Here is a 26,874-nt window from a genome sequence, read left to right as displayed (position 1 = left end):
CGTTTATATATATACGTTTATATATACGTATATATATACAGTGTAGTGCAAACAAGAGACAGTAAAAAAACAAGAGCAAAACAAGTATTATAAATAAATAAATAAGTAATAAAACAGTAAAGAATATTCAGTAAAAAAGTAAAAAACAATAAACAATAACTAAAATATTATATATACAGACAGAACACATTTATATTGCACAGATGTGTTGTGTTGTGTTGTCTACTGGGAGCAGAGCTGGTAGTATATCACAGTACAGTAGTAGTACTATAGTGGTACTATAATAGTTCTGTAGTAGTACCTTTCTCTCCTTTCTGGCTCTCACATCCTGGACCTCCGTCTCGTCCATTGGATCCTCTCTCCCCGGTCCTCCCCAGGGCACCGAGGGCCCCAGTCCGTCCAGGGGCCCCTGGCCCTCCGTCCTGGCCCCACGGCCCCATCAGACCTGATATAGTAAGACGGTTAGTATTTCCTGTGAACCTGTAATCAGGAAACATTTAAACTCAGGTGTGTTGGTGGGAGGCACCTTTCTGACCGTCGAGCCCCGGCAGTCCGGAGTCGCCGACGGGACCAGTGGGGCCCTGGGGCCCCGGGTACCCTGGTAAACCTGAAGAGCCTGGTTTACCTTGAGGGCCTTGAGGGCCAAAACCTGGCAGACCCTCCTGTCCGATCTCACCTTTCTCCCCATAAAAAGCTGAACACAAATATGATGGAGTACAGTACGGTGACGTTAGGTAGAGTAAAGTCAAATATAATAAAGGAAGTGAAGTTAAGTACATTGAAGTAAAGTACATTGAATAATAATAATGATAATAACTTTATTTATATAGCACCTTTAAAAAGTTCACAAAGTGCTTTGACAGTCAAAGCACCGAAAACAAGGCAATGAGACCGTTGGATACAATAAACTAAGAATTAATGAAAAAAATGAAATAATAAAATAATAAAATAAAAAAATAAAATAAAATAAAATAAAATAAAATAAAATAAAATAAAATAAAATAAAATAAAATAAAATAAATTTAAAATACAGTACAATGAAGTGAAGTAAAGTAAAGTAAATTAAAAGTAAAGTGAAGTAAAGTAAACTACAGTGAAGTAAAGTAAAGTAAAGTAAAGTGAGCATCCTTAGGAGCCAGAGTTTACCTGGGGGTCCTATGGGTCCTTGAGGGCCAAAAAGGCCCATGGGACCAGGTTTCCCTGCATCACAAAAGTCAGGTGTGGGCCCCTGGGGGCCAGCCATACCTGGGGCCCCATCCTGTCCTCTCTGGCCCTGCAGTCCGGGGCCCCCAGCCAGACCCATGAGTCCTGGACAAACACAGGAAATAATTCTCAATATATAAATTTACATTTCTGGGAAATTTGACTTTATTTTAAATAAAATCCTGTTGTAGTCTGATTCTATTGATCTATTGATATTCAGGTCCAGTACTTCACCTTTTAGTCCGTTGATGCCGGGGGGGCCAGGAACTCCTTTAGGTCCCTGAGAGCCCGGTCGTCCCGGAAAGCCAATGGGTCCTGAGGGCCCGACATCAGAGTCTCCCGCTGGGCCCCTGAGTCCAGAAGAGCCTGGGAGCCCCGGGGAACCTGGTAAACATAATAACAACACAGCTGATAATGACTATACTGGCTTTTTATGATTTATCCAAATCATCTGAATCTTCTGGAGCCAGATTCAAAGTAACTACGTTTGATTCATAAAGAGGGTCAGCAGACAATGACAGTGTGGGTCATATTACAGACGGACAGGTGACTCTACCTGGATCTCCACCAAAACCGATGCCTTCAGGTCCTTCTTCTCCGGTATCACCAACAAAACCTGGAGGTCCTGCAGGAGGAGAGGATGTATGTAAAGACAGGGACAATGTAAAGAACAGGTGTGGTACAGGTGTGGTACAGATGTGGTACATATGTTGGTGTGGTACAGATGTTGGTGTGGTACAGGTGTGGTACAGATGTGGTACATATGTTGGTGTGGTAGAGATGTTGGTGTGGTACATGTGTGGTAGAGATGTGGTACATATGTTGGTGTGGTAGAGATGTTGGTGTGGTACATGTGTGGTAGAGATGTGGTACATATGTTGGTGTGGTAGAGATGTTGGTGTGGTACAGGTGTGGTACATATGTTGGTGTGGTAGAGATGTTGGTGTGGTACATGTGTGGTACAGATGTTGGTGTGGTAGAGATGTTGGTGTGGTACAGGTGTGGTACAGATGTTGGTGTGGTACAGGTGTGGTAGAGATGTTGGTGTGGTACAGGTGCACTCCGGTACCTTGTCGTCCAGGTGGTCCAGGCAGTCCAGGCCGGCCTCTGTCCCCTTTAGGTCCATCAGGTCCAGTGATGCCACGAAAACCTGGAGGACCCGGCAGTCCTCTGTAACCTGGAGAGACAGACAGGTGAGCAGCACATCAGACAAACAGGTTAACAGGGTGTCAGACAGACAGGTGAGCAGACAGCCAGGTGTTGTAGATGGTGTTTACCTGCATCTCCAGTGTCTCCTTTCTCTCCGGGGGCACCAGGGTTTCTGGGCACACAGGGCAGATTGTCCCCTGCAGAAAGAGGAGTCAAACAAGAAGAGGAGGAGTCAGTGGGAGTGGGAGGGGTCAAATGTGACGTGGGAGGAGTCAGAGTTGGAGTTTTGGGAGACGTAATGAAATTGTTGTAACGAGTTGTTGTTTTTTGCAGATTTTACAATTAATTAAAAGTTAAATTCAGATTGATCTCCATACCTCTAACCCCCTTCGGTCCTGGGGGGCCAGGGAATCCTTCAGGTCCCGGGTCCCCAGGTTCCCCACGTTGTCCTACTGCTCCAACTACACCTCGTCCAGGGGGGCCTGAAGGTCCTGATGAGCCCTTTAGCCCTGGAAGTCCAGGGAGGCCTCTTTCTCCGGGAGAACTGGCGAAACTTTCTCCCTGAAAAGAAACAGAGAAGTGATCTAAAGATTAGAAAAGTCAGAACATCATCAGCAGTAACAGAGTAAAGTGAAGTCAGCACCCGCTACAGGCTGCAGAGTTCATTACAGCGGCAATCCAACTATACTAGTGTCTTGTTGGTCTTCAAGGTTTTCAAAGTCTGACTGACCTCGGGGCCGGGGTTTCCAGGGGCCCCCAGGGGCCCATCGAGTCCTCTTCTCCCTGAGAATCCTTGTCTGCCTACAGGGCCCCGCTGGCCCCGGTTTCCTTTCTCACCTGGAGACAAAAAAGTCCAATCAGAACCATTTAAACACCGACAGGACATCATGGCTGAAGTCTTTTCCACAAAACTCTTCAGACAGGTGAGTAAAGTAAGTATTTAATGATCAAACTCACCTTGAAAATCCACCACAGTGAAATCTCCCTTTTGACCTTTGAACCCTTTGACACCTGGAAATCCACCCAGACCCTGCCAACAAAACCATCAACCAGTAAATCAACCAGTAAATCAACCAGTAAATTACACAAATTACAATTCATCTCGCTGCTGACCTATGGCCCCTGACCCCTGTTGTCCGGCGACTCACCTGTTGTCCGCGTTCTCCTGTGTCTCCAGGAAAACCTCCCTCTCCTCTCGGCCCTTGGGCCCCTGGAGGTCCTGGAAACCCTGGAGACCCCGGGTCACCCACACTGCCAGGGGGGCCCCTCAGCACAACTGGGGGGCCACAAGAACAGTCGCCAGGGCTACCTGAAACACACACACACAGGTAGATGTAAAACATGTGGGGTTCCGACAGGGGAACATCCTGGAGCCTTTGTTCTTTCTATTAAACCTGATGACAGGGATGACACCTCACACAATTAAAACTAACAATCAATCAGTCAGTAATGTCTAGATACTAACCTTGGAACCCTAGGAAGCCTTGGGCCCCCGGGGGCCCCGGATCACCTGGACATCCAGACTCTCCGGGGGCTCCGGGAAGACAGTAACTACCTTTAAGAGAAAACAGGGAGTCAGCAGGACGACAACAGGAAGTGACCGCTACTGATTATTAAATATTATAACACGATAATAACTTCACTCAACAGATTTAAATAACTTTAGATGAAGACATCATCAGGTGTTTCTGACAGAGCACAGGTGTAAAACCACAGGTGCGACACCAACAGGGAGAAGAACTGTGTTCCTTGGTACCTGGACTCCCCTGTTCTCCTTTCAGTCCCCTGGGTCCGGGACGTCCTGGTTTTCCAGGTTCTCCGGGTGTGGGTCCGCCTCTATACACCTGACCTGGATCTCCTTTTTCCCCTCTGGATCCCGGAACTCCCCTCTGACCCACAACACCCGACGGACCTGAAGAGGAACGACAGAGAACTTTATTCATCGTCATACCACCTTAAAATATGGATGAAGCTTGTAAATGTGCTGCAGGTACCGACCTGGTGTGGATCTACCAGGGGCTCCGGGGGGGCCGTGCATTCCCATCAGCCCGATGTCTCCCGGAGGGCCCCTCAGTCCAGGAGCCCCGAGGTCTCCAACGTCACCTGGAAGATGAGAAAGAGCTATCAATCTGTCAATCCTTTCCGTGTCCGGGCCAGGTGAGGTTTCCCGTCAGTCAGCTGACATCAGACCACCGTGATGACATCAGTCAGCTGATCGATCGGTGTGTAATGATCCGAACCTGAGTGAGTGACTTCCACATCCTGAGGGAGGCCTTTAGGACCTGGATCTCCCAGCGTGCCCTGGGAAAACACACAGGATCATTAATGGATACTAACCAATTATTATAGCATGTCTCTTTGGTCCAGTGGTGGGCCGTCAGGGCCTGCAAGGCCTTCTCTGCTGGCCTAAACAGAATCACAAAGTTATATCTATTTTATAATTTAATAATTGTTCTTAAATACACTACATGTATTATAATTTATATAAATATTTTCCCCATTATCTTATGTTCTCATTGCACAGCTACTGTCTTCCTCAGTTGCTCTGCTTCCAGTGCAGCTTGTTTTAAGTAGAGCTTTTATCCAATCAGATCTCACCTCTGTGTCTCTAGGTAAGAAGAGAGGCCTGAGGCCTGCAGACTCACAAGTGAATCCATGTGCAGTTTAAGTGAATGGGGACGATATTGTTGATTGTCATAGTGTTCAACCAATCAGATCTTTAGTTTGACATGTTGGGCGTATTCTTTGACGTGTCAGAGCTGCTAGCCGGCCTATAATGACGTCAGCATTACGTGCAGCTCAGTGTCTGCCGCGAGGTGCAGAGTGTGCTGTGATTGGTCAGTGGGCGAGCACGTGACTATTTTTAAACTTAACAGCAGAGGCTTAGTCGGGTAGTGAATCACATCACGTGATGCAGCTCAGCCAATCAAATATGGGCATTCTGACTGAGTGAGATGCACCATGACACAGGAGACTGAGACGAGGAAAGACGTTGCAGAGCAGTACGTACAATGCTCAAGTTGTGAAAGTAAAATCATAAGATGATCTCTTTGGGCCGCGACTTGTCATTAAGGAGTGATGGTGGGTCCCACAGCCAGACCAGCTGAGAACCACTGTCCTCCATGAGCGCAGAAACCATTATAAAACATTATATATATTATCCTGAATGTAAGCTTCTGCATTTTCCAAATGCTTTAGTACTTATTGCAAGCCTCGTACCGAACGGTTTAATACGTACATAGTTACAGCCTTAGAAACGAATAATAACTGTGGTGCCATCATGTGGTTATAAGGTGGTATTTCAGCTGCAGGACAGCAGTGAAGGCCTAGGTTTAAATTGCACTGCCCACCACTGCTTTGGTCTGTATTCAAAGCGACCAATCAGAGGAGCCGCTGTTCATTCCATCCCTGCGCGTGATTGGTTCGGCAGAGATACATCACAGACAAACTGACCATGGGACCCTCTCGTCCAATCAGACCCGGGAGACCTGGACTTCCTCGGATCCCCTGAAAAAACAGGGAAAATCCCAGTTTCTGATTAGCTGACAGGTCTATAATTTAACTTTCAAGAAGTTGTATAAGTTTAATTATTATTAGAGCAGCTTTTGTGAACTCACCTTGAATCCTCTGTCCCCGGGCAGACCAGGGTTACCAGAAAATCCCTGAGACACACAAACACATCAGATGTTTCATTATTGATCTGAATATAAAGAGTTCATGTTCTAATCAGGACGATCAGGTTCACTCTGTAATCTGACTCAACACTGATCAACAAGGTGAAGACGGAGGATTACTCACCCTGGGACCAGGAAGTCCCACAATGCCTTTCTCTCCTTTGAGCCCTGTGAGAGGGTCCAAACCCTGAAACCACAAACATCATCAGTGTTCAGGAGAACCATGTGTTCAATAGAACCCTGTGTTCCAGAGAATTTTTTGTTTAGGAGAACCTTGATTTCATTAGAACCCAGTGTTTATTAAAACTCTGTGATCATTAGAACTCTATGTTCATTCGAACCCTATGTTCAAGAGAACGCTGTGTTAAGGAGAACCTTGAACTCAAGAGATCTCTGTGTTCAGGACCACCTTGATTTCATTAGAACCCAGTGTTTATTAGAACTCTCCGTTCATTAGAACCCAGTGTTTATTAGAACCTTGAGTTCAATAGAACTCTGCGATCATTAGAACCCAGTATTTTGCAGAACCCTGTGTTCGGAGAACCTTGTTTTCAGTAGAACCCTGTGCTCAAGAGAAGCTTCTATTCAGAAGAACCCAGTGTTCCTTTGGGTTCCAGAGGTTTAATCAGATGTCTGAACTTACCGGCAGTCCCTGCCTTCCACAGACTCCTTTAAGCCCCTGAGTACCCTGAAGAACCAACAAAACCCAACATTAGAACCAACAGAACCAGAACTACAGCAGATCAGTTGACTAAGTACAGTAGAACCACAGTAGAACCACAGTAGAACAAGGACACACAAACATTACATCTGCAGTTGTAAAAGAGTTTCAGGACATTAACAGTAGAACTACAGTAGAACTGAATAGAACCACAGTGGAACTGCAGTAGAACAGTATGAAGCTGCGATCTGATTGGCTGTAGCCGGCTGAAGCCCTACCCACCTGTTCTCCTTTAATGTACAGGTCTTCTGGAGGGTCGACGTACTCAAACGGCCCCGGTGGCCCCTGGAGGCCCTGATCCCCCTGTGGACAACACGCAGTACTGCAATACTACCACAGTACCACACAGTACTGCAATACTACCACAGCAGAGTACTACTGCTAAAGTTGAACTTAGAGAGTAAAAAGTAAATCGTTCTCCAGAATGAAATGTTTGTACCTCGTCTCCTTTCTGTCCCGGAAGAGATCGACCCTTTTCTCCCTGAAACACATTATGATCTATAATCAATAACCATAAACACACCGTCACCTAAAAATGAATGTTTTAATACAAACATTATGATCTATAATCAATAACCATAAACACACCGTCACCTATAAATGAATGTGTTAATACAAACATTATGATCTATAATCAATAACCATAAACACACCGTCACCTAAAAATGAATGTTTTAATACAAACATTATGATCTATAATCAATAACCATAAACACACCGTCACCTAAAAATGAATGTTTTAATACAAACATTATGATCTATAATCAATAACCATAAACACACCGTCACCTAAAAATGAATGTTTTAATACAAACATTATGATCTATAATCAATAACCATAAACACACCGTCACCTATAAATGAATGTGTTAATACAAACATTATGATCTATAATCAATAACCATAAACACACCGTCACCTATAAATGAATGTTTTAATACAAACATTATGATCTATAATCAATAACCATAAACACACCGTCACCTATAAATGAATGTGTTAATACAAACATTATGATCTATAATCAATAACCATAAACACACCGTCACCTATAAATGAATGTTTTAATACAAACATTATGATCTATAATCAATAACCATAAACACACCGTCACCTATAAATGAATGTTTTAATACAAACATTATGATCTATAATCAATAACCATAAACACACCGTCACCTATAAATGAATGTGTTAATACAAACATTATGATCTATAATCAATAACCATAAACACACCGTCACCTAAAAATGAATGTTTTAATACAAACATTATGATCTATAATCAATAACCATAAACACACCGTCACCTAAAAATGAATGTTTTAATACAAACATTATGATCTATAATCAATAACCATAAACACACCGTCACCTAAAAATGAATGTGTTAATACAAACATTATGATCTATAATCAATAACCATAAACACACCGTCACCTATAAATAAATGTGTTAATACAAACATTATGATCTATAATCAATAACCATAAACACACCGTCACCTATAAATGAATGTGTTAATACAAACATTATGATCTATAATCAATAACCATAAACACACCGTCACCTATAAATGAATGTGTTAATACAAACATTATGATCTATAATCAATAACCATAAACACACCGTCACCTATAAATGAATGTGTTAATACAAACATTATGATCTATAATCAATAACCATAAACACACCGTCACCTATAAATAAATGTGTTAATACAAACATTATGATCTATAATCAATAACCATAAACACACCGTCACCTATAAATGAATGTGTTAATACAAACATTATGATCTATAATCAATAACCATAAACACACCGTCACCTATAAATGAATGTATTAATACAAACATTATGATCTATAATCAACAACCATAAACACACCGTCACCTATAAATGAATGTGTTAATACAAACATTATGATCTATAATCAATAACCATAAACACACCGTCACCTATAAATGAATGTTTTAATACAAACATTATGATCTATAATCAATAACCATAAACACACCGTCACCTATAAATGAATGTGTTAATACAAACATTATGATCTATAATCAATAACCATAAACACACCGTCACCTAAAAATGAATGTTTTAATACAAACATTATGATCTATAATCAATAACCATAAACACACCGTCACCTAAAAATGAATGTGTTAATACAAACATTATGATCTATAATCAATAACCATAAACACACCGTCACCTATAAATGAATGTGTTAATACAAACATTATGATCTATAATCAATAACCATAAACACACCGTCACCTAAAAATGAATGTGTTAATACAAACATTATGATCTATAATCAATAACCATAAACACACCGTCACCTATAAATGAATGTGTTAATACAAACATTATGATCTATAATCAATAACCATAAACACACCGTCACCTATAAATGAATGTGTTAATACAAACATTATGATCTATAATCAATAACCATAAACACACCGTCACCTATAAATAAATGTGTTAATACAAACATTATGATCTATAATCAATAACCATAAACACACCGTCACCTATAAATGAATGTGTTAATACAAACATTATGATCTATAATCAATAACCATAAACACACCGTCACCTAAAAATGAATGTGTTAATACAAACATTATGATCTATAATCAATAACCATAAACACACCGTCACCTATAAATGAATGTGTTAATACAAACATTATGATCTATAATCAATAACCATAAACACACCGTCACCTATAAATAAATGTGTTAATACAAACATTATGATCTATAATCAATAACCATAAACACACCGTCACCTATAAATGAATGTGTTAATACAAACATTATGATCTATAATCAATAACCATAAACACACCGTCACCTATAAATGAATGTGTTAATACAAACATTATGATCTATAATCAATAACCATAAACACACCGTCACCTAAAAATGAATGTTTTAATACAAACATTATGATCTATAATCAATAACCATAAACACACCGTCACCTATAAATGAATGTGTTAATACAAACATTATGATCTATAATCAATAACCATAAACACACCGTCACCTAAAAATGAATGTGTTAATACAAACATTATGATCTATAATCAATAACCATAAACACACCGTCACCTATAAATAAATGTGTTAATACAAACATTATGATCTATAATCAATAACCATAAACACACCGTCACCTATAAATGAATGTGTTAATACAAACATTATGATCTATAATCAATAACCATAAACACACCGTCACCTATAAATGAATGTGTTAATACAAACATTATGATCTATAATCAATAACCATAAACACACCGTCACCTAAAAATGAATGTTTTAATACAAACATTATGATCTATAATCAATAACCATAAACACACCGTCACCTAAAAATGAATGTGTTAATACAAACATTATGATCTATAATCAATAACCATAAACACACCGTCACCTATAAATGAATGTTTTAATACAAACATTATGATCTATAATCAATAACCATAAACACACCGTCACCTATAAATAAATGTGTTAATACAAACATTATGATCTATAATCAATAACCATAAACACACCGTCACCTATAAATGAATGTTTTAATACAAACATTATGATCTATAATCAATAACCATAAACACACCGTCACCTATAAATAAATGTGTTAATACAAACATTATGATCTATAATCAATAACCATAAACACACCGTCACCTAAAAATGAATGTGTTAATACAAACATTATGATCTATAATCAATAACCATAAACACACCGTCACCTAAAAATGAATGTTTTAATACAAACATTATGATCTATAATCAATAACCATAAACACACCGTCACCTATAAATAAATGTGTTAATACAAACATTATGATCTATAATCAATAACCATAAACACACCGTCACCTATAAATGAATGTGTTAATACAAACATTATGATCTATAATCAATAACCATAAACACACCGTCACCTATAAATGAATGTTTTAATACAAACATTATGATCTATAATCAATAACCATAAACACACCGTCACCTATAAATGAATGTGTTAATACAAACATTATGATCTATAATCAATAACCATAAACACACCGTCACCTATAAATGAATGTGTTAATACAAACATTATGATCTATAATCAATAACCATAAACACACCGTCACCTATAAATAAATGTGTTAATGCAAACATTATGATCTATAATCAATAACCATAAACACACCGTCACCTATAAATGAATGTGTTAATACAAACATTATGATCTATAATCAATAACCATAAACACACCGTCACCTATAAATAAATGTGTTAATGCAAACATTATGATCTATAATCAATAACCATAAACACACCGTCACCTATAAATGAATGTGTTAATACAAACATTATGATCTATAATCAATAACCATAAACACACCGTCACCTAAAAATAAATGTGTTAATACAAACATTATGATCTATAATCAATAACCATAAACACACCGTCACCTATAAATAAATGTGTTAATACAAACATTATGATCTATAATCAATAACCATAAACACACCGTCACCTATAAATAAATGTGTTAATGCAAACATTATGATCTATAATCAATAACCATAAACACACCGTCACCTATAAATGAATGTGTTAATGCAAACATTATGATCTATAATCAATAACCATAAACACACCGTCACCTATAAATGAATGTGTTAATACAAACATTATGATCTATAATCAATAACCATAAACACACCGTCACCTATAAATAAATGTGTTAATACAAACATTATGATCTATAATCAATAACCATAAACACACCGTCACCTATAAATAAATGTGTTAATACAAACATTATGATCTATAATCAATAACCATAAACACACCGTCACCTATAAATAAATGTGTTAATACAAACATTATGATCTATAATCAATAACCATAAACACACCGTCACCTATAAATAAATGTGTTAATGCAAACATTATGATCTATAATCAATAACCATAAACACACCGTCACCTATAAATAAATGTGTTAATGCAAACATTATGATCTATAATCAATAACCATAAACACACCGTCACCTATAAATAAATGTGTTAATACAAACATTATGATCTATAATCAATAACCATAAACACACCGTCACCTAAAAATGAATGTGTTAATACAAACATTATGATCTATAATCAATAACCATAAACACACCGTCACCTAAAAATGAATGTATTAATACAAACATTATGATCTATAATCAATAACCATAAACACACCGTCACCTATAAATGAATGTTTTAATACAAACATTATGATCTATAATCAATAACCATAAACACACCGTCACCTATAAATGAATGTGTTAATACAAACATTATGATCTATAATCAATAACCATAAACACACCGTCACCTATAAATAAATGTGTTAATACAAACATTATGATCTATAATCAATAACCATAAACACACCGTCACCTATAAATAAATGTGTTAATACAAACATTATGATCTATAATCAATAACCATAAACACACCGTCACCTATAAATGAATGTTTTAATACAAACATTATGATCTATAATCAATAACCATAAACACACCGTCACCTATAAATGAATGTGTTAATACAAACATTATGATCTATAATCAATAACCATAAACACACCGTCACCTAAAAATGAATGTGTTAATACAAACATTATGATCTATAATCAATAACCATAAACACACCGTCACCTAAAAATGAATGTTTTAATACAAACATTATGATCTATAATCAATAACCATAAACACACCGTCACCTAAAAATGAATGTGTTAATACAAACATTATGATCTATAATCAATAACCATAAACACACCGTCACCTAAAAATGAATGTTTTAATACAAACATTATGATCTATAATCAATAACCATAAACACACCGTCACCTATAAATGAATGTGTTAATACAAACATTATGATCTATAATCAATAACCATAAACACACCGTCACCTAAAAATGAATGTTTTAATACAAACATTATGATCTATAATCAATAACCATAAATACACCGTCACCTATAAATGAATGTTTTAATACAAACATTATGATCTATAATCAATAACCATAAACACACCGTCACCTATAAATAAATGTGTTAATACAAACATTATGATCTATAATCAATAACCATAAACACACCGTCACCTAAAAATAAATGTGTTAATACAAACATTATGATCTATAATCAATAACCATAAACACACCGTCACCTATAAATGAATGTGTTAATACAAACATTATGATCTATAATCAATAACCATAAACACACCGTCACCTATAAATGAATGTATTAATACAAACATTATGATCTATAATCAATAACCATAAACACACCGTCACCTAAAAATGAATGTGTTAATACAAACATTATGATCTATAATCAACAACCATAAACACACCGTCACCTATAAATGAATGTGTTAATACAAACATTATGATCTATAATCAATAACCATAAACACACCGTCACCTAAAAATGAATGTGTTAATACAAACATTATGATCTATAATCAATAACCATAAACACACCGTCACCTATAAATGAATGTGTTAATACAAACATTATGATCTATAATCAACAACCATAAACACACCGTCACCTATAAATAAATGTGTTAATACAAACATTATGATCTATAATCAATAACCATAAACACACCGTCACCTATAAATAAATGTGTTAATACAAACATTATGATCTATAATCAACAACCATAAACACACCGTCACCTATAAATAAATGTGTTAATACAAACATTATGATCTATAATCAATAACCATAAACACACCGTCACCTAAAAATGAATGTTTTAATACAAACATTATGATCTATAATCAATAACCATAAACACACCGTCACCTAAAAATAAATGTGTTAATACAAACATTATGATCTATAATCAATAACCATGAACACACCGTCACCTATAAATGAATGTGTTAATACAAACATTATGATCTATAATCAATAACCATAAACACACCGTCACCTAAAAATGAATGTTTTAATACAAACATTATGATCTATAATCAATAACCATAAACACACCGTCACCTATAAATGAATGTTTTAATACAAACATTATGATCTATAATCAATAACCATAAACACACCGTCACCTATAAATGAATGTGTTAATACAAACATTATGATCTATAATCAATAACCATAAACACACCGTCACCTATAAATGAATGTTTTAATACAAACATTATGATCTATAATCAATAACCATAAACACACCGTCACCTATAAATGAATGTTTTAATACAAACATTATGATCTATAATCAATAACCATAAACACACCGTCACCTAAAAATAAATGTGTTAATACAAACATTATGATCTATAATCAATAACCATAAACACACCGTCACCTATAAATGAATGTGTTAATACAAACATTATGATCTATAATCAATAACCATAAACACACCGTCACCTATAAATAAATGTGTTAATACAAACATTATGATCTATAATCAATAACCATAAACACACCGTCACCTATAAATGAATGTGTTAATACAAACATTATGATCTATAATCAATAACCATAAACACACCGTCACCTATAAATGAATGTGTTAATACAAACATTATGATCTATAATCAATAACCATAAACACACCGTCACCTATAAATGAATGTGTTAATACAAACATTATGATCTATAATCAATAACCATAAACACACCGTCACCTATAAATGAATGTGTTAATACAAACATTATGATCTATAATCAATAACCATAAACACACCGTCACCTATAAATGAATGTGTTAATACAAACATTATGATCTATAATCAATAACCATAAACACACCGTCACCTATAAATGAATGTGTTAATACAAACATTATGATCTATAATCAATAACCATAAACACACCGTCACCTATAAATAAATGTGTTAATACAAACATTATGATCTATAATCAATAACCATAAACACACCGTCACCTATAAATGAATGTGTTAATACAAACATTATGATCTATAATCAATAACCATAAACACACCGTCACCTATAAATGAATGTATTAATACAAACATTATGATCTATAATCAATAACCATAAACACACCGTCACCTATAAATGAATGTGTTAATACAAACATTATGATCTATAATCAATAACCATAAACACACCGTCACCTATAAATGAATGTATTAATACAAACATTATGATCTATAATCAATAACCATAAACACACCGTCACCTAAAAATGAATGTTTTAATACAAACATTATGATCTATAATCAATAACCATAAACACACCGTCACCTAAAAATGAATGTGTTAATACAAACATTATGATCTATAATCAATAACCATAAACACACCGTCACCTAAAAATGAATGTTTTAATACAAACATTATGATCTATAATCAATAACCATAAACACACCGTCACCTATAAATGAATGTATTAATACAAACATTATGATCTATAATCAATAACCATAAACACACCGTCACCTAAAAATGAATGTTTTAATACAAACATTATGATCTATAATCAATAACCATAAACACACCGTCACCTAAAAATGAATGTGTTAATACAAACATTATGATCTATAATCAATAACCATAAACACACCGTCACCTATAAATGAATGTATTAATACAAACATTATGATCTATAATCAATAACCATAAACACACCGTCACCTATAAATGAATGTGTTAATACAAACATTATGATCTATAATCAATAACCATAAACACACCGTCACCTATAAATGAATGTGTTAATACAAACATTATGATCTATAATCAATAACCATAAACACACCGTCACCTATAAATGAATGTATTAATACAAACATTATGATCTATAATCAATAACCATAAACACACCGTCACCTAAAAATGAATGTTTTAATACAAACATTATGATCTATAATCAATAACCATAAACACACCGTCACCTAAAAATGAATGTGTTAATACAAACATTATGATCTATAATCAATAACCATAAACACACCGTCACCTATAAATGAATGTATTAATACAAACATTATGATCTATAATCAATAACCATAAACACACCGTCACCTATAAATGAATGTGTTAATACAAACATTATGATCTATAATCAATAACCATAAACACACCGTCACCTATAAATGAATGTGTTAATACAAACATTATGATCTATAATCAATAACCATAAACACACCGTCACCTATAAATGAATGTTTTAATACAAACATTATGATCTATAATCAATAACCATAAACACACCGTCACCTATAAATGAATGTGTTAATACAAACATTATGATCTATAATCAATAACCATAAACACACCGTCACCTATAAATAAATGTGTTAATACAAACATTATGATCTATAATCAATAACCATAAACACACCGTCACCTATAAATGAATGTGTTAATACAAACATTATGATCTATAATCAATAACCATAAACACACCGTCACCTAAAAATGAATGTGTTAATACAAACATTATGATCTATAATCAATAACCATAAACACACCGTCACCTAAAAATGAATGTGTTAATACAAACATTATGATCTATAATCAATAACCATAAACACACCGTCACCTATAAATGAATGTGTTAATACAAACATTATGATCTATAATCAATAACCATAAACACACCGTCACCTAAAAATGAATGTGTTAATACAAACATTATGATCTATAATCAATAACCATAAACACACCGTCACCTATAAATGAATGTATTAATACAAACATTATGATCTATAATCAATAACCATAAACACACCGTCACCTATAAATGAATGTGTTAATACAAACATTATGATCTATAATCAATAACCATAAACACACCGTCACCTATAAATAAATGTATTAATACAAACATTATGATCTATAATCAATAACCATAAACACACCGTCACCTATAAATGAATGTGTTAATACAAACATTATGATCTATAATCAATAACCATAAACACACCGTCACCTATAAATGAATGTATTAATACAAACATTATGATCTATAATCAATAACCATAAACACACCGTCACCTATAAATGAATGTGTTAATACAAACATTATGATCTATAATCAATAACCATAAACACACCGTCACCTATAAATGAATGTGTTAATACAAACATTATGATCTATAATCAATAACCATAAACACACCGTCACCTATAAATGAATGTGTTAATACAAACATTATGATCTATAATCAATAACCATAAACACACCGTCACCTATAAATGAATGTTTTAATACAAACATTATGATCTATAATCAATAACCATAAACACACCGTCACCTATAAATGAATGTATTAATACAAACATTATGATCTATAATCAATAACCATAAACACAACGTCACCTATAAATGAATGTGTTAATACAAACATTATGATCTATAATCAATAACCATAAACACACCGTCACCTATAAATGAATGTGTTAATACAAACATTATGATCTATAATCAATAACCATAAACACACCGTCACCTATAAATGAATGTTTTAATACAAACATTATGATCTATAATCAATAACCATAAACACACCGTCACCTAAAAATAAATGTGTTAATACAAACATTATGATCTATAATCAATAACCATAAACACACCGTCACCTATAAATGAATGTGTTAATACAAACATTATGATCTATAATCAATAACCATAAACACACCGTCACCTATAAATGAATGTATTAATACAAACATTATGATCTATAATCAATAACCATAAACACACCGTCACCTAAAAATGAATGTTTTAATACAAACATTATGATCTATAATCAATAACCATAAACACACCGTCACCTATAAATGAATGTATTAATACAAACATTATGATCTATAATCAATAACCATAAACACACCGTCACCTATAAATGAATGTGTTAATACAAACATTATGATCTATAATCAATAACCATAAACACACCGTCACCTAAAAATGAATGTTTTAATACAAACATTATGATCTATAATCAATAACCATAAACACACCGTCACCTAAAAATGAATGTGTTAATACAAACATTATGATCTATAATCAATAACCATAAACACACCGTCACCTATAAATGAATGTGTTAATACAAACATTATGATCTATAATCAATAACCATAAACACACCGTCACCTATAAATAAATGTGTTAATACAAACATTATGATCTATAATCAATAACCATAAACACACCGTCACCTATAAATGAATGTGTTAATACAAACATTATGATCTATAATCAATAACCATAAACACACCGTCACCTATAAATAAATGTGTTAATACAAACATTATGATCTATAATCAATAACCATAAACACACCGTCACCTATAAATGAATGTGTTAATACAAACATTATGATCTATAATCAATAACCATAAACACACCGTCACCTATAAATAAATGTGTTAATACAAACATTATGTTTGTATCACTAATAAATACATATAAGAGTATTTTAATGATGTAGTTCATCAATTATTTTTTATTTTTTTATTTTGTTATTATTTATTTTATAATTAAATAGTAGTACTAGTAATGTAGTGGAATAGAAGTATAAAGTAGCAGAAAATGGAAATGAACAATTTAAGTATGTCAAAAGTGTACTTAAGTACAGTACTAGAGTAAAAGTACTTATACTACTTACAGGTGGACCCCTGGAGCCGGGCAGACCAGGGAGACCCTGTAGAGACAATCAGACATGTACATATACACACTGTGAGTACATTTATCAACGTGTTTTAAGAAAAGTAATAAGTATTATTAGTAGTTATAGTATTTATCAGGTGTGTTTATCGGGACTGACGTTGGTCCCGTCCAGTCCTGGAGGACCCAGAACCCCCATCGGACCGGAGAGACCCGGTTCCCCCTGCAGACAGAAACTCCTCTCAGTAATAGTAACACAAAAGTAAAAGTACTCATTATGCAGAAAAATATCTTATTTAATGGTGTTAAAATTGTTATATTTATAATTCCTTCCTGCAAACTTCGTGAAAAAAGATACTTTTGATTTTAATTTAAATGAACTTGTTAAAGAAATTATCTAAAATACATTTTCTGGATCTGGAAACAAGAAAAAAACTGATAAAATAAGACGACAATTATGAAGTATTCAAGAAAATACTTGAAGTAACTTGAAGTAAGTTAAAAAAAAATACAAAATAAAACGTTACGGACTGAAATTACTCAATAAGTAGATTTTGTGCTCCGAAAAATAAAATTCATCACTTTTTAAAAATTGTTAAAATGTTCTGAAAGTAAAATAAAAACGTAGTGAAGTAAAAGTACAACGTTCTGCTGTTTGTTGTGTTTGTTCTCACCTGTCGACCAGGAAGTCCAGTGGAACCGACGTCTCCCTGTAATACAGCAGCATCAGTGTATAAATACTATGTTGTAAATGTACTCAGAAGGATTGAAAATACATGAAGAGAATCAAACGTTAAATACATATTGTACTTTTTACTGTACTAAATCTCAGAGGTACATATTTTATTATTATATATCTACATGTCAGCTTTAGTTACTTTTTAAATAAAAGTAAAATATTTGATATGTATACATTATATGATGCAGTACTGTACTACTAATCTATGCAGTAGTACACAATGTATCTAAATTATTGATGAACTACAACATTAAAATACTTCTACATGTTTTCAGTTGTCATGAAAACAGAATAATATAATAATCTATAATAAAATCACTCTGAAATACTTTAGACTTGTGTATTTCTACTTTTACTTTAGTAAACTATACGAGTACTCTTTCCACCAGAGTGGTCCTGATAATTAATCTGCAGCTATTTTAATAATCGATTAATAATCTAAAAAAATTCTATTGACTTAGATCAGCTTCAGTCGAGTGTACTTTCATCACAGGTGTATTTACAGTACAAGTACACGTATAGTACAGGTGTACTTACAGGTATTCCAGGGTACGGTATGAAGTACACGGCTGGATCTCCTGGAAATCCCTTCAGTCCTGCAAAACCCTGCAGAATAAAACTGTTGTGGTGATTACATCATTCATGTACTACAGTTAAACCTGAATACTTCCAACGATCAATACGTGTTATTGATCGGTGACTCTGACCGGTTCTCCATCAGGTCCTGGTCCTCCAGGAAGTCCAGGGTCTCCTCCCTCTCCTCTGGTTCCGTTACATCCGTCCAGACCCGGAAAACCAGGACCTCCAGCAGGACCCGGGTGACCCTGAACACACAGACACACACAGACACACACACACGTTCACAGTCTGACCTTTGACCGCATCAGGTCTGGGCCAATCAGAGCAGCGGAAAGGTTGAGAGGGGCAGGGCTTCTTACCGGGATTCCTTCTAAACCAGGAAAACCAGGAACGCCGACGCTTCCCTGAAACAAAGAACAGAGTTAAACTGAAGTTCTGGTTCTGGGTCACAGAGAGACTTGTGATTGGTCCAAACAAACTAACAAAACTTGAATCAGTAAACGTCAGCGTGTCGGCCATCTTGTCTCTTCAGGTCAGAATAAAACAGAACCATCATGTTCACATCAGAACCAGGTTTATTCACCGAGTCTCCTTTTAGTCCTCCGGCTCCCGTCGGCCCCTCGTCTCCTCTGTGGCCTTTCTGTCCCGGAGGCCCCAAAGGGCCCGGGAAGCCCGGAGGCCCCTGAGGGCCCTGCCGTCCCAGAGGCCCCGGAGAACCCTGCAAACATAAATAACTCTGTTAGAACCGGAGAGATCCTGACAGGATACCATAGAACCTGTCAGAAACTAATAAAAGTGACTAGAACCTGGAGGAACCTGGTAGAAGAAGTAGAAGTTCTACCCGTAAACAGAGTAGAAGAAGAAGTAGAAGTTCTACCCGTAAACAGAGTAGAAGAAGAAGTAGAAGTTCTACCCGTAAACAGAGTAGAAGAAGAAGTAGAAGTTCTACCCGTAAACATATAGAAGAAGAAGAAGTAGAAGTTGTTCAACATCTACGATAGAAACACAAAGAGCTCCTCAGAAATTAGTTTTCATAGTTATTTCATGTTCTACAAGTAGTATCGTCCATGTTTTATGTTGTCCACAGGAGGGCAGTGTGACACCACAACACACACACACGTGCACACACACACACACACACACACACGCACGCACACACAGAGGTAGTGTGTGTTTGAACAGCAGCTCAGACAGTCAGGATGTTAAATCAGATGGAATATTTCTCTAAATCAGCAGACATCAGATCACAGACACACACAGACACACACACACAGACTGATTATACACACATAGACACACATTACACATATAAAGAAAGATACTGTAATCTCAAAATAAATACAACTGTGAGTTTAAAACACTTCCTGTGAAGTTGGTTTTAAAAACATAAGTAATATATAAATAAATACACACACACAAAACACACACAACACACAACACACACACACAACACACACAACACACACACACACACAACAAACATACACTCAACACACACACAACACACAACACACAACACACACACAACACGCTACACTCAACACACACCACACACAAACACACAACACACTCACAACACACACAACACACACACAAACACACAACACACATACACTCAACACACACACACACAACACACACAACACACACACAAACACACAACACACATACACTCAACACACAACACACATACACACAACACACACACACACTCACACACGCACACACACACAGGATACTGATGTCGCCTCTTCATCGCCTATAATCAATATGTAATTCATTGATTATGAAAAGCTTTTTGTCTCACTTTTATTTGATATTTGTAAATAAATATGATCAAATAAGACTTTAGACAAAGCTTAGCAAACATTAATAAACACATTGTAGTGTGTTGTAATCTATTTATTACATGTTTCTATGTGGTTATAAATGATGAATATTGAGGTTAACACACTGATACCGATTCATCTGAGATAAAAATCAATATATCCACCTGCTGGTTTATCAGTCGAGTTCTGGTCTCAGTGTGTGAATCAGTGATGTGAGGTGTGTGTGTGTGTGTGTGTGTGTGTGTGTGTGTGTGTGTGTGTGTGTGTGTGTGATGAGATGTGACAGCTGTGATCTCTGTTAGTCCTCTCTCTGTCCTTCTTTCTCTGAAACCACTAAACTGTGAAATCACTGAGACAGACGCCTTCCCACAATCCTCTCTGGCTGTCTACTGCCCCCAGCTGTACAAACACACACACACACTAATACACAGACACACACGCACGCACACACAGAAACACACAGACAGAAACATTCACACATCAAAACACACAGATTGGAGATCCGTTTGTGTTTGTGGTCTGGACGACAGTCTGTTCTGATAAATGTGACATGTGATGCTTTCTGGGCCGTTTGATTGGCTCCTGAATTACAGTTTTCTAAACTGTACAAGTTCTTCACTAAACAGACGCACCAGAGGTCAGATTAAGCTGTCAAGAACTATGTAGTACAGAAACATCTGGACCACACTGTGAGTGAGTATAGAAACATCTGGACCACACTGTGACTATGTACAGAAACATCTGGACCACACTTTGACTATGTACAGAAACATCTGCACTACACTGTGACTATGTACAGAAACATCTGGACCACACTTTGACTGAGTATAGAAACATCTGGACCACACTGTGACTGAGAATAGAAACATCTGGACCACACTGTGACTGAGTATAGAAACATCTGGACCACACTGACTATGTACAAAAACATCTGGACCACACTGACTATGTACAGAAACATCTGCACTACACTGTACCCGAGTATAGAAACATCTGGACCACACTGTACCCGAGTACAGAAACATCTGGACCACACTGACTGAGAATAGAAACATCTGGACCACACTGTGACTATGTACAGAAACATCTGGACCACACTATGACTATGTACAGAAACATCTGGACCACACTACACATAACCTTTTGGAGCGACTGGATCACTTCAGGTTAATATGGTTACCTTATCTGAAAGAGGAGTTTAGGGAGGTAGAGGTAAAACAATGACATCACACTGCTCTGTGTGTGTGTGTGTGTGTGTATGTGTGTGTGTGTGTGTGTGTGTGTGTGTGTGTGTGCGTGTGTGTGTGTGTGGAATCTGCTGACTCAGTTTGAGATAAACAGCAGCTAATTTAACACCAACACATTCCTCACTATCACTCCTCCATCCAACAGCTCATTATTACACAGTTTGTGTGTGTCTTCATGTCTGTGTGTGTTTTAGTGTCTGCGGTTTATGAGCCAACAGTGAAGGTGTCATAGGTCTGTGAACAGAAGAAAGCAGCTGTGATCGTGTCATAGTGCAGCAGTGCATTGATTGGCTGCTGTGTTTGTGAGTGGGCGGAGTCTCACCCTCGCTCCTTTGGCTGGGAAACACTGACAGGTGGAGCAGTCCCTACCGCCGCACAACTCGGTCTGGTCGCCCTGGAAACCAAGTGAGAACACATACATCACTAAGACATCGGTGTGACATCACACCATCATCATCAACAGGACATGTCTTCAGTTCAGTGCAGATCTTTATTGTCCTATTGGAGGAGGTTCCTCACTTTCACATCATTATGACATCAACATGACATCAGTGTGACCACATCATGACTCATGCTAATAATGAGCCAATCAGACATTCATAAAGACTTCACTGATCTGACAAGATATCAACGTTGATTTATTTGTCACGTAACTTGCGTACTTCTGTAACAGCACTTCAATAGTTATTTTAACCCAAACCACCATCTATTCCTAAACCTAACTAAGTAGTTTAGTTGTCTAAACCTAACTAAATGCTTTCCTGTGAAGACAGAAGTTTATTTTGAAAAGACTGTTTTCATGTAAGGACCAGAAACGTATTGCTGAGTAGGAAAACACAAAAAATGAGGAGTAACTTTTAGTACGATTTCTGACGACCCGTTTGTTTGAGGATAAGTTTTGCTAGTCCACCACTGGTAAGGTGTGCAGCAGTGGCGGCTGGTCAATAGAGGGCAATGGGGCCTGACCCCACAATGAGCCACACAAAAAAAATAAAATAAAAAATAAATTATAATAATCATAAATTATACAAATTGTCAATATTTGTGTTTTTGAACTATGTAATGTACCCAGTAATATGTGTAAAATATGATATCTGCGCAAAATATATGCTTTTCCTGCTCGTGCTCTCCGCCTGTGTGCACGACACGTCTCAGAACGCGCAGATAGGGGGGCTAAATCGTTTTGGCCCAAAAGAGGCGGGTCTATGAAGCAGTTTAGCCAATTGCTGATTAAAGATATAAATGAGTGACATACAAGTTAGTCAATCAGCGCCCTCAAATAGATTCAGCTATTCAGCTATATTTGGCCCTCCTAGCTGCGCGTTCTCGTCAGGAGAAGTCTCTACAGGCGAGCGCGAACGCCAGCGCGAGCACTACTCCTCCAAGACCCGTTTGAGAGGAGAACTTTGGCGGAGATTCTGCAGGCCAACGAGCTGATCCCAGATCAGCCTGACCTCACAATCAGACAGCAGACTAGCAGGAAAGAGAAGCAGTACATGCGAAGCTTCTGTACTGGACCAGTAACAGGACCAGTTACAGGACCAGTTACAGGACCAGTAACAGGACCAGTTACAGGACCAGTTACAGGACCAGTAACAGGACCAGTTACAGGACCAGTTACAGGACCAGTAACAGGACCAGTGAAGCAGCAGGACAGGCAACACGTTTTCGGGTGTATTTTCTCTAACAGAGCGAGTTTTCTATGTTTTCAGGTGTGTCTTCTCCAGCAATGTGTTTTGTATTTTAAGGTGTATTCTCTGTGTTCAGACAGTCAGGAATGTAAACACCGTGCAGAGAGAGAGAGAGACAAGCATCTCTGAGATTCTCAGGATGCAGACAGCTGACTTTGCATGTGTGTGTGTGTGTGTGTGTGTGTGTGTGTGTTCATCAGATAACATCCGTGACAATCATGCATCCATTTCTTGTGACCCACACAGTCTTTGAACAGTGTGAATGAGGACAGATGTGAAGCAGCTTCTGTTCATCAGATAGGAACCAAACCATCAGTTCTACAGTAAAACATTTGCAGCTGAGACAAAACAAGGTTGTTTTATATTGTAAATATAATATAAGATGTTTGTTTATGTAGACTTTATAATAAAACAAAGAAATCATGTTAAAATAATTAATGTGGAGTTTTTGATTATGGTAGTGAACCTTGACCCCGAATGTCCCCTTCACACGTCCCACACTGAGGGTCCCTGTGGGTGTTTTATTTACTCCGTGGGCCCCCAGACGGTGAGTTTCCCAGCATGCAGCAGTGTTTGTGTAGCGGCCACATTCCTGCAGCGTTGTGTAAACCAGGTTATCAGTCAGGCGTGTTTATCAGCAGGAATGTGGATCGCTCTGCTGTCACGACATTGTCCTGAAAGTCTGCTCCATCAAGCCTCCGTCAGGCCTCCATCAGGCCTCCATCAGTTATCCGTCAGTCATCCATCAGTCCTCCGTCAGCCCTCCATCAGTCCTCCGTCAGCCCTCCGTCAGGCCTCCGTCGGTCCTCCATTAGGCCTCCATCAGGTCTCTATCAGCCCTCCATCCTCCCTTCATCAGTCCTCCATGAGTCCTCCATCACGACCCTCAACAGAATCATAGAGACTGAAGAGACAAGTTTATTCACTTCCGCAGGGTCATCTCTCCATCCTGTGTTCATCCTGGATCAGTAGTCCATCAGTCCTCCATCTTCTGATCAGTAGTCCATCAGTCCATCATCTTCTGTTCAGTAGTCCATCAGTCCATCATCTTCTGATCAGTAGTCCATCAGTCCATCATCTTCTGATCAGTAGTCCGTTAGTCCTCCATCTTCTGATCAGTAGTCCATCAGTCCATCATCTTCTGTTCAGTAGTCCATCAGTCCATCATCTTCTGATCAGTAGTCCATCAGTCCATCATCTTCTGATCAGTAGTCCGTTAGTCCTCCATCTTCTGATCAGCAGTCCATCAGTCCTCCATCTTCTGATCAGTAGTCCATCAGTCCTCCTTCTTCTGATCAGTAGTCCATCAGTCCTCCATCTTCTGTTCAGTAGTCCATCAGTCCTCCATCTTCTGTTCAGTAGTCCATCAGTCCTCCATCTTCTGATCAGTAGTCCAGCAGTCCTCCTTCTTCTGACCAGTAGTCCATCAGTCCTCCATCTTCTGATCAGTAGTCCAGCAGTCCTCCTTCTTCTGATCAGTAGTCCAGCAGTCCTCCTTCTTCTGACCAGAAGTTCATCAGTCCTCCATCTTCTGATCAGTAGTCCATCAGTCCATCATCTTCTGACCAGAGTTTCTTTACATTGATCTCTTGTGTTTCAATAGTCGGTTAATTAAATTGTCAACAATTAACCTGAGGATCCAGGTATGATCCCTGAGGGACACCAGACTCAGGTGATCATTTTTCTCAATAATAATAATACTAAAACTAAATAAAAAGTGATCTCTGAAAAGTTGAAACTTGCTGTTTATTAAACAACCTGCAGAATCACTCAATGCAGCTCCTGATTGGTCGAACAGTTTCCTCCAGCAGCCAATAATATCGTTGATAAGAGGCAGTCGTGTTCGGTCCAAATTCATCACAGGAAGCAACAAAACAGCCAAACTATGACATCATGCAGGCAGGTGTCAAAATAAAGTCTGGATAAAGTATCTGGAGGATACTGAGTATTTCACACAGAACCTGATAATGAGATCTATAACACTCCGATCAAAAGGATCAATAAAGGCAGCAGAGCTGAGCATCATCCGAACATAAGAGAGGCGTTAAGGTTCCTCTCTGCTCTCCTCTGATTGGACAGGAAGCCAGGAGTTCCTGTCTGCAGGCTGAAGCGTGAGAGAGAGTCACCTTTCACAATAAAATTCCAGTTTTAAAAGAGAGAAACGGTGAACTCACCCCGACAGCTGCTGGAGGAGCCGACAGGATCATCAGGAGGCACCTGGAGGATGAGACACACAGGTGAGTCAGGGGAGAGGTAGGTATCCGGACCAGCAGTGAGGTCACATCCTGTTTACCAGAGCCAGGTGGTGCTGCAGGGGAAGGAACAGGAAGTCAGCCGCAT

General features: G+C 37.0%; 1 protein-coding gene across 1 annotated transcript in view; it reads right to left on the bottom strand.

Moving 5' to 3' along the window:
- The window catches only part of col4a4 (collagen, type IV, alpha 4), a 34,212-nt gene extending 7,338 nt beyond the window's left edge, over nt 1-26,874 (bottom strand). The window contains exons 1-31 of the mRNA XM_076082773.1: nt 26,828-26,874; nt 26,709-26,751; nt 23,166-23,237; nt 20,351-20,485; nt 20,127-20,171; nt 19,896-20,012; nt 19,726-19,794; nt 19,124-19,159; nt 18,610-18,672; nt 18,451-18,486; nt 7,187-7,228; nt 6,970-7,050; nt 6,670-6,714; nt 6,151-6,213; nt 5,970-6,014; nt 5,806-5,859; nt 4,593-4,653; nt 4,351-4,455; nt 4,109-4,264; nt 3,818-3,907; nt 3,501-3,661; nt 3,310-3,382; nt 3,083-3,189; nt 2,730-2,913; nt 2,481-2,549; nt 2,273-2,380; nt 1,760-1,828; nt 1,438-1,587; nt 1,147-1,308; nt 527-694; nt 302-445 (exon numbers count right to left, since the gene is read on the bottom strand). Of these exons, the coding sequence (XP_075938888.1) occupies nt 302-445; nt 527-694; nt 1,147-1,308; nt 1,438-1,587; nt 1,760-1,828; nt 2,273-2,380; nt 2,481-2,549; nt 2,730-2,913; nt 3,083-3,189; nt 3,310-3,382; nt 3,501-3,661; nt 3,818-3,907; nt 4,109-4,264; nt 4,351-4,455; nt 4,593-4,653; nt 5,806-5,859; nt 5,970-6,014; nt 6,151-6,213; nt 6,670-6,714; nt 6,970-7,050; nt 7,187-7,228; nt 18,451-18,486; nt 18,610-18,672; nt 19,124-19,159; nt 19,726-19,794; nt 19,896-20,012; nt 20,127-20,171; nt 20,351-20,485; nt 23,166-23,237; nt 26,709-26,751; nt 26,828-26,874 (2,800 nt within the window). The remainder of the gene's footprint in view (nt 1-301; nt 446-526; nt 695-1,146; nt 1,309-1,437; nt 1,588-1,759; nt 1,829-2,272; nt 2,381-2,480; nt 2,550-2,729; nt 2,914-3,082; nt 3,190-3,309; nt 3,383-3,500; nt 3,662-3,817; nt 3,908-4,108; nt 4,265-4,350; nt 4,456-4,592; nt 4,654-5,805; nt 5,860-5,969; nt 6,015-6,150; nt 6,214-6,669; nt 6,715-6,969; nt 7,051-7,186; nt 7,229-18,450; nt 18,487-18,609; nt 18,673-19,123; nt 19,160-19,725; nt 19,795-19,895; nt 20,013-20,126; nt 20,172-20,350; nt 20,486-23,165; nt 23,238-26,708; nt 26,752-26,827) is intronic.

Source organism: Anarhichas minor, unplaced genomic scaffold, assembly GCF_050575085.1.
Source record: "Anarhichas minor isolate MPS153535 unplaced genomic scaffold, ASM5057508v1 ptg000102l, whole genome shotgun sequence".
Classification (NCBI taxonomy): Eukaryota; Metazoa; Chordata; class Actinopteri; order Perciformes; family Anarhichadidae; genus Anarhichas; species Anarhichas minor.
Note: the sequence above shows the minus strand (reverse complement) of the source record. Positions and strands in the feature narration are given on the sequence as shown.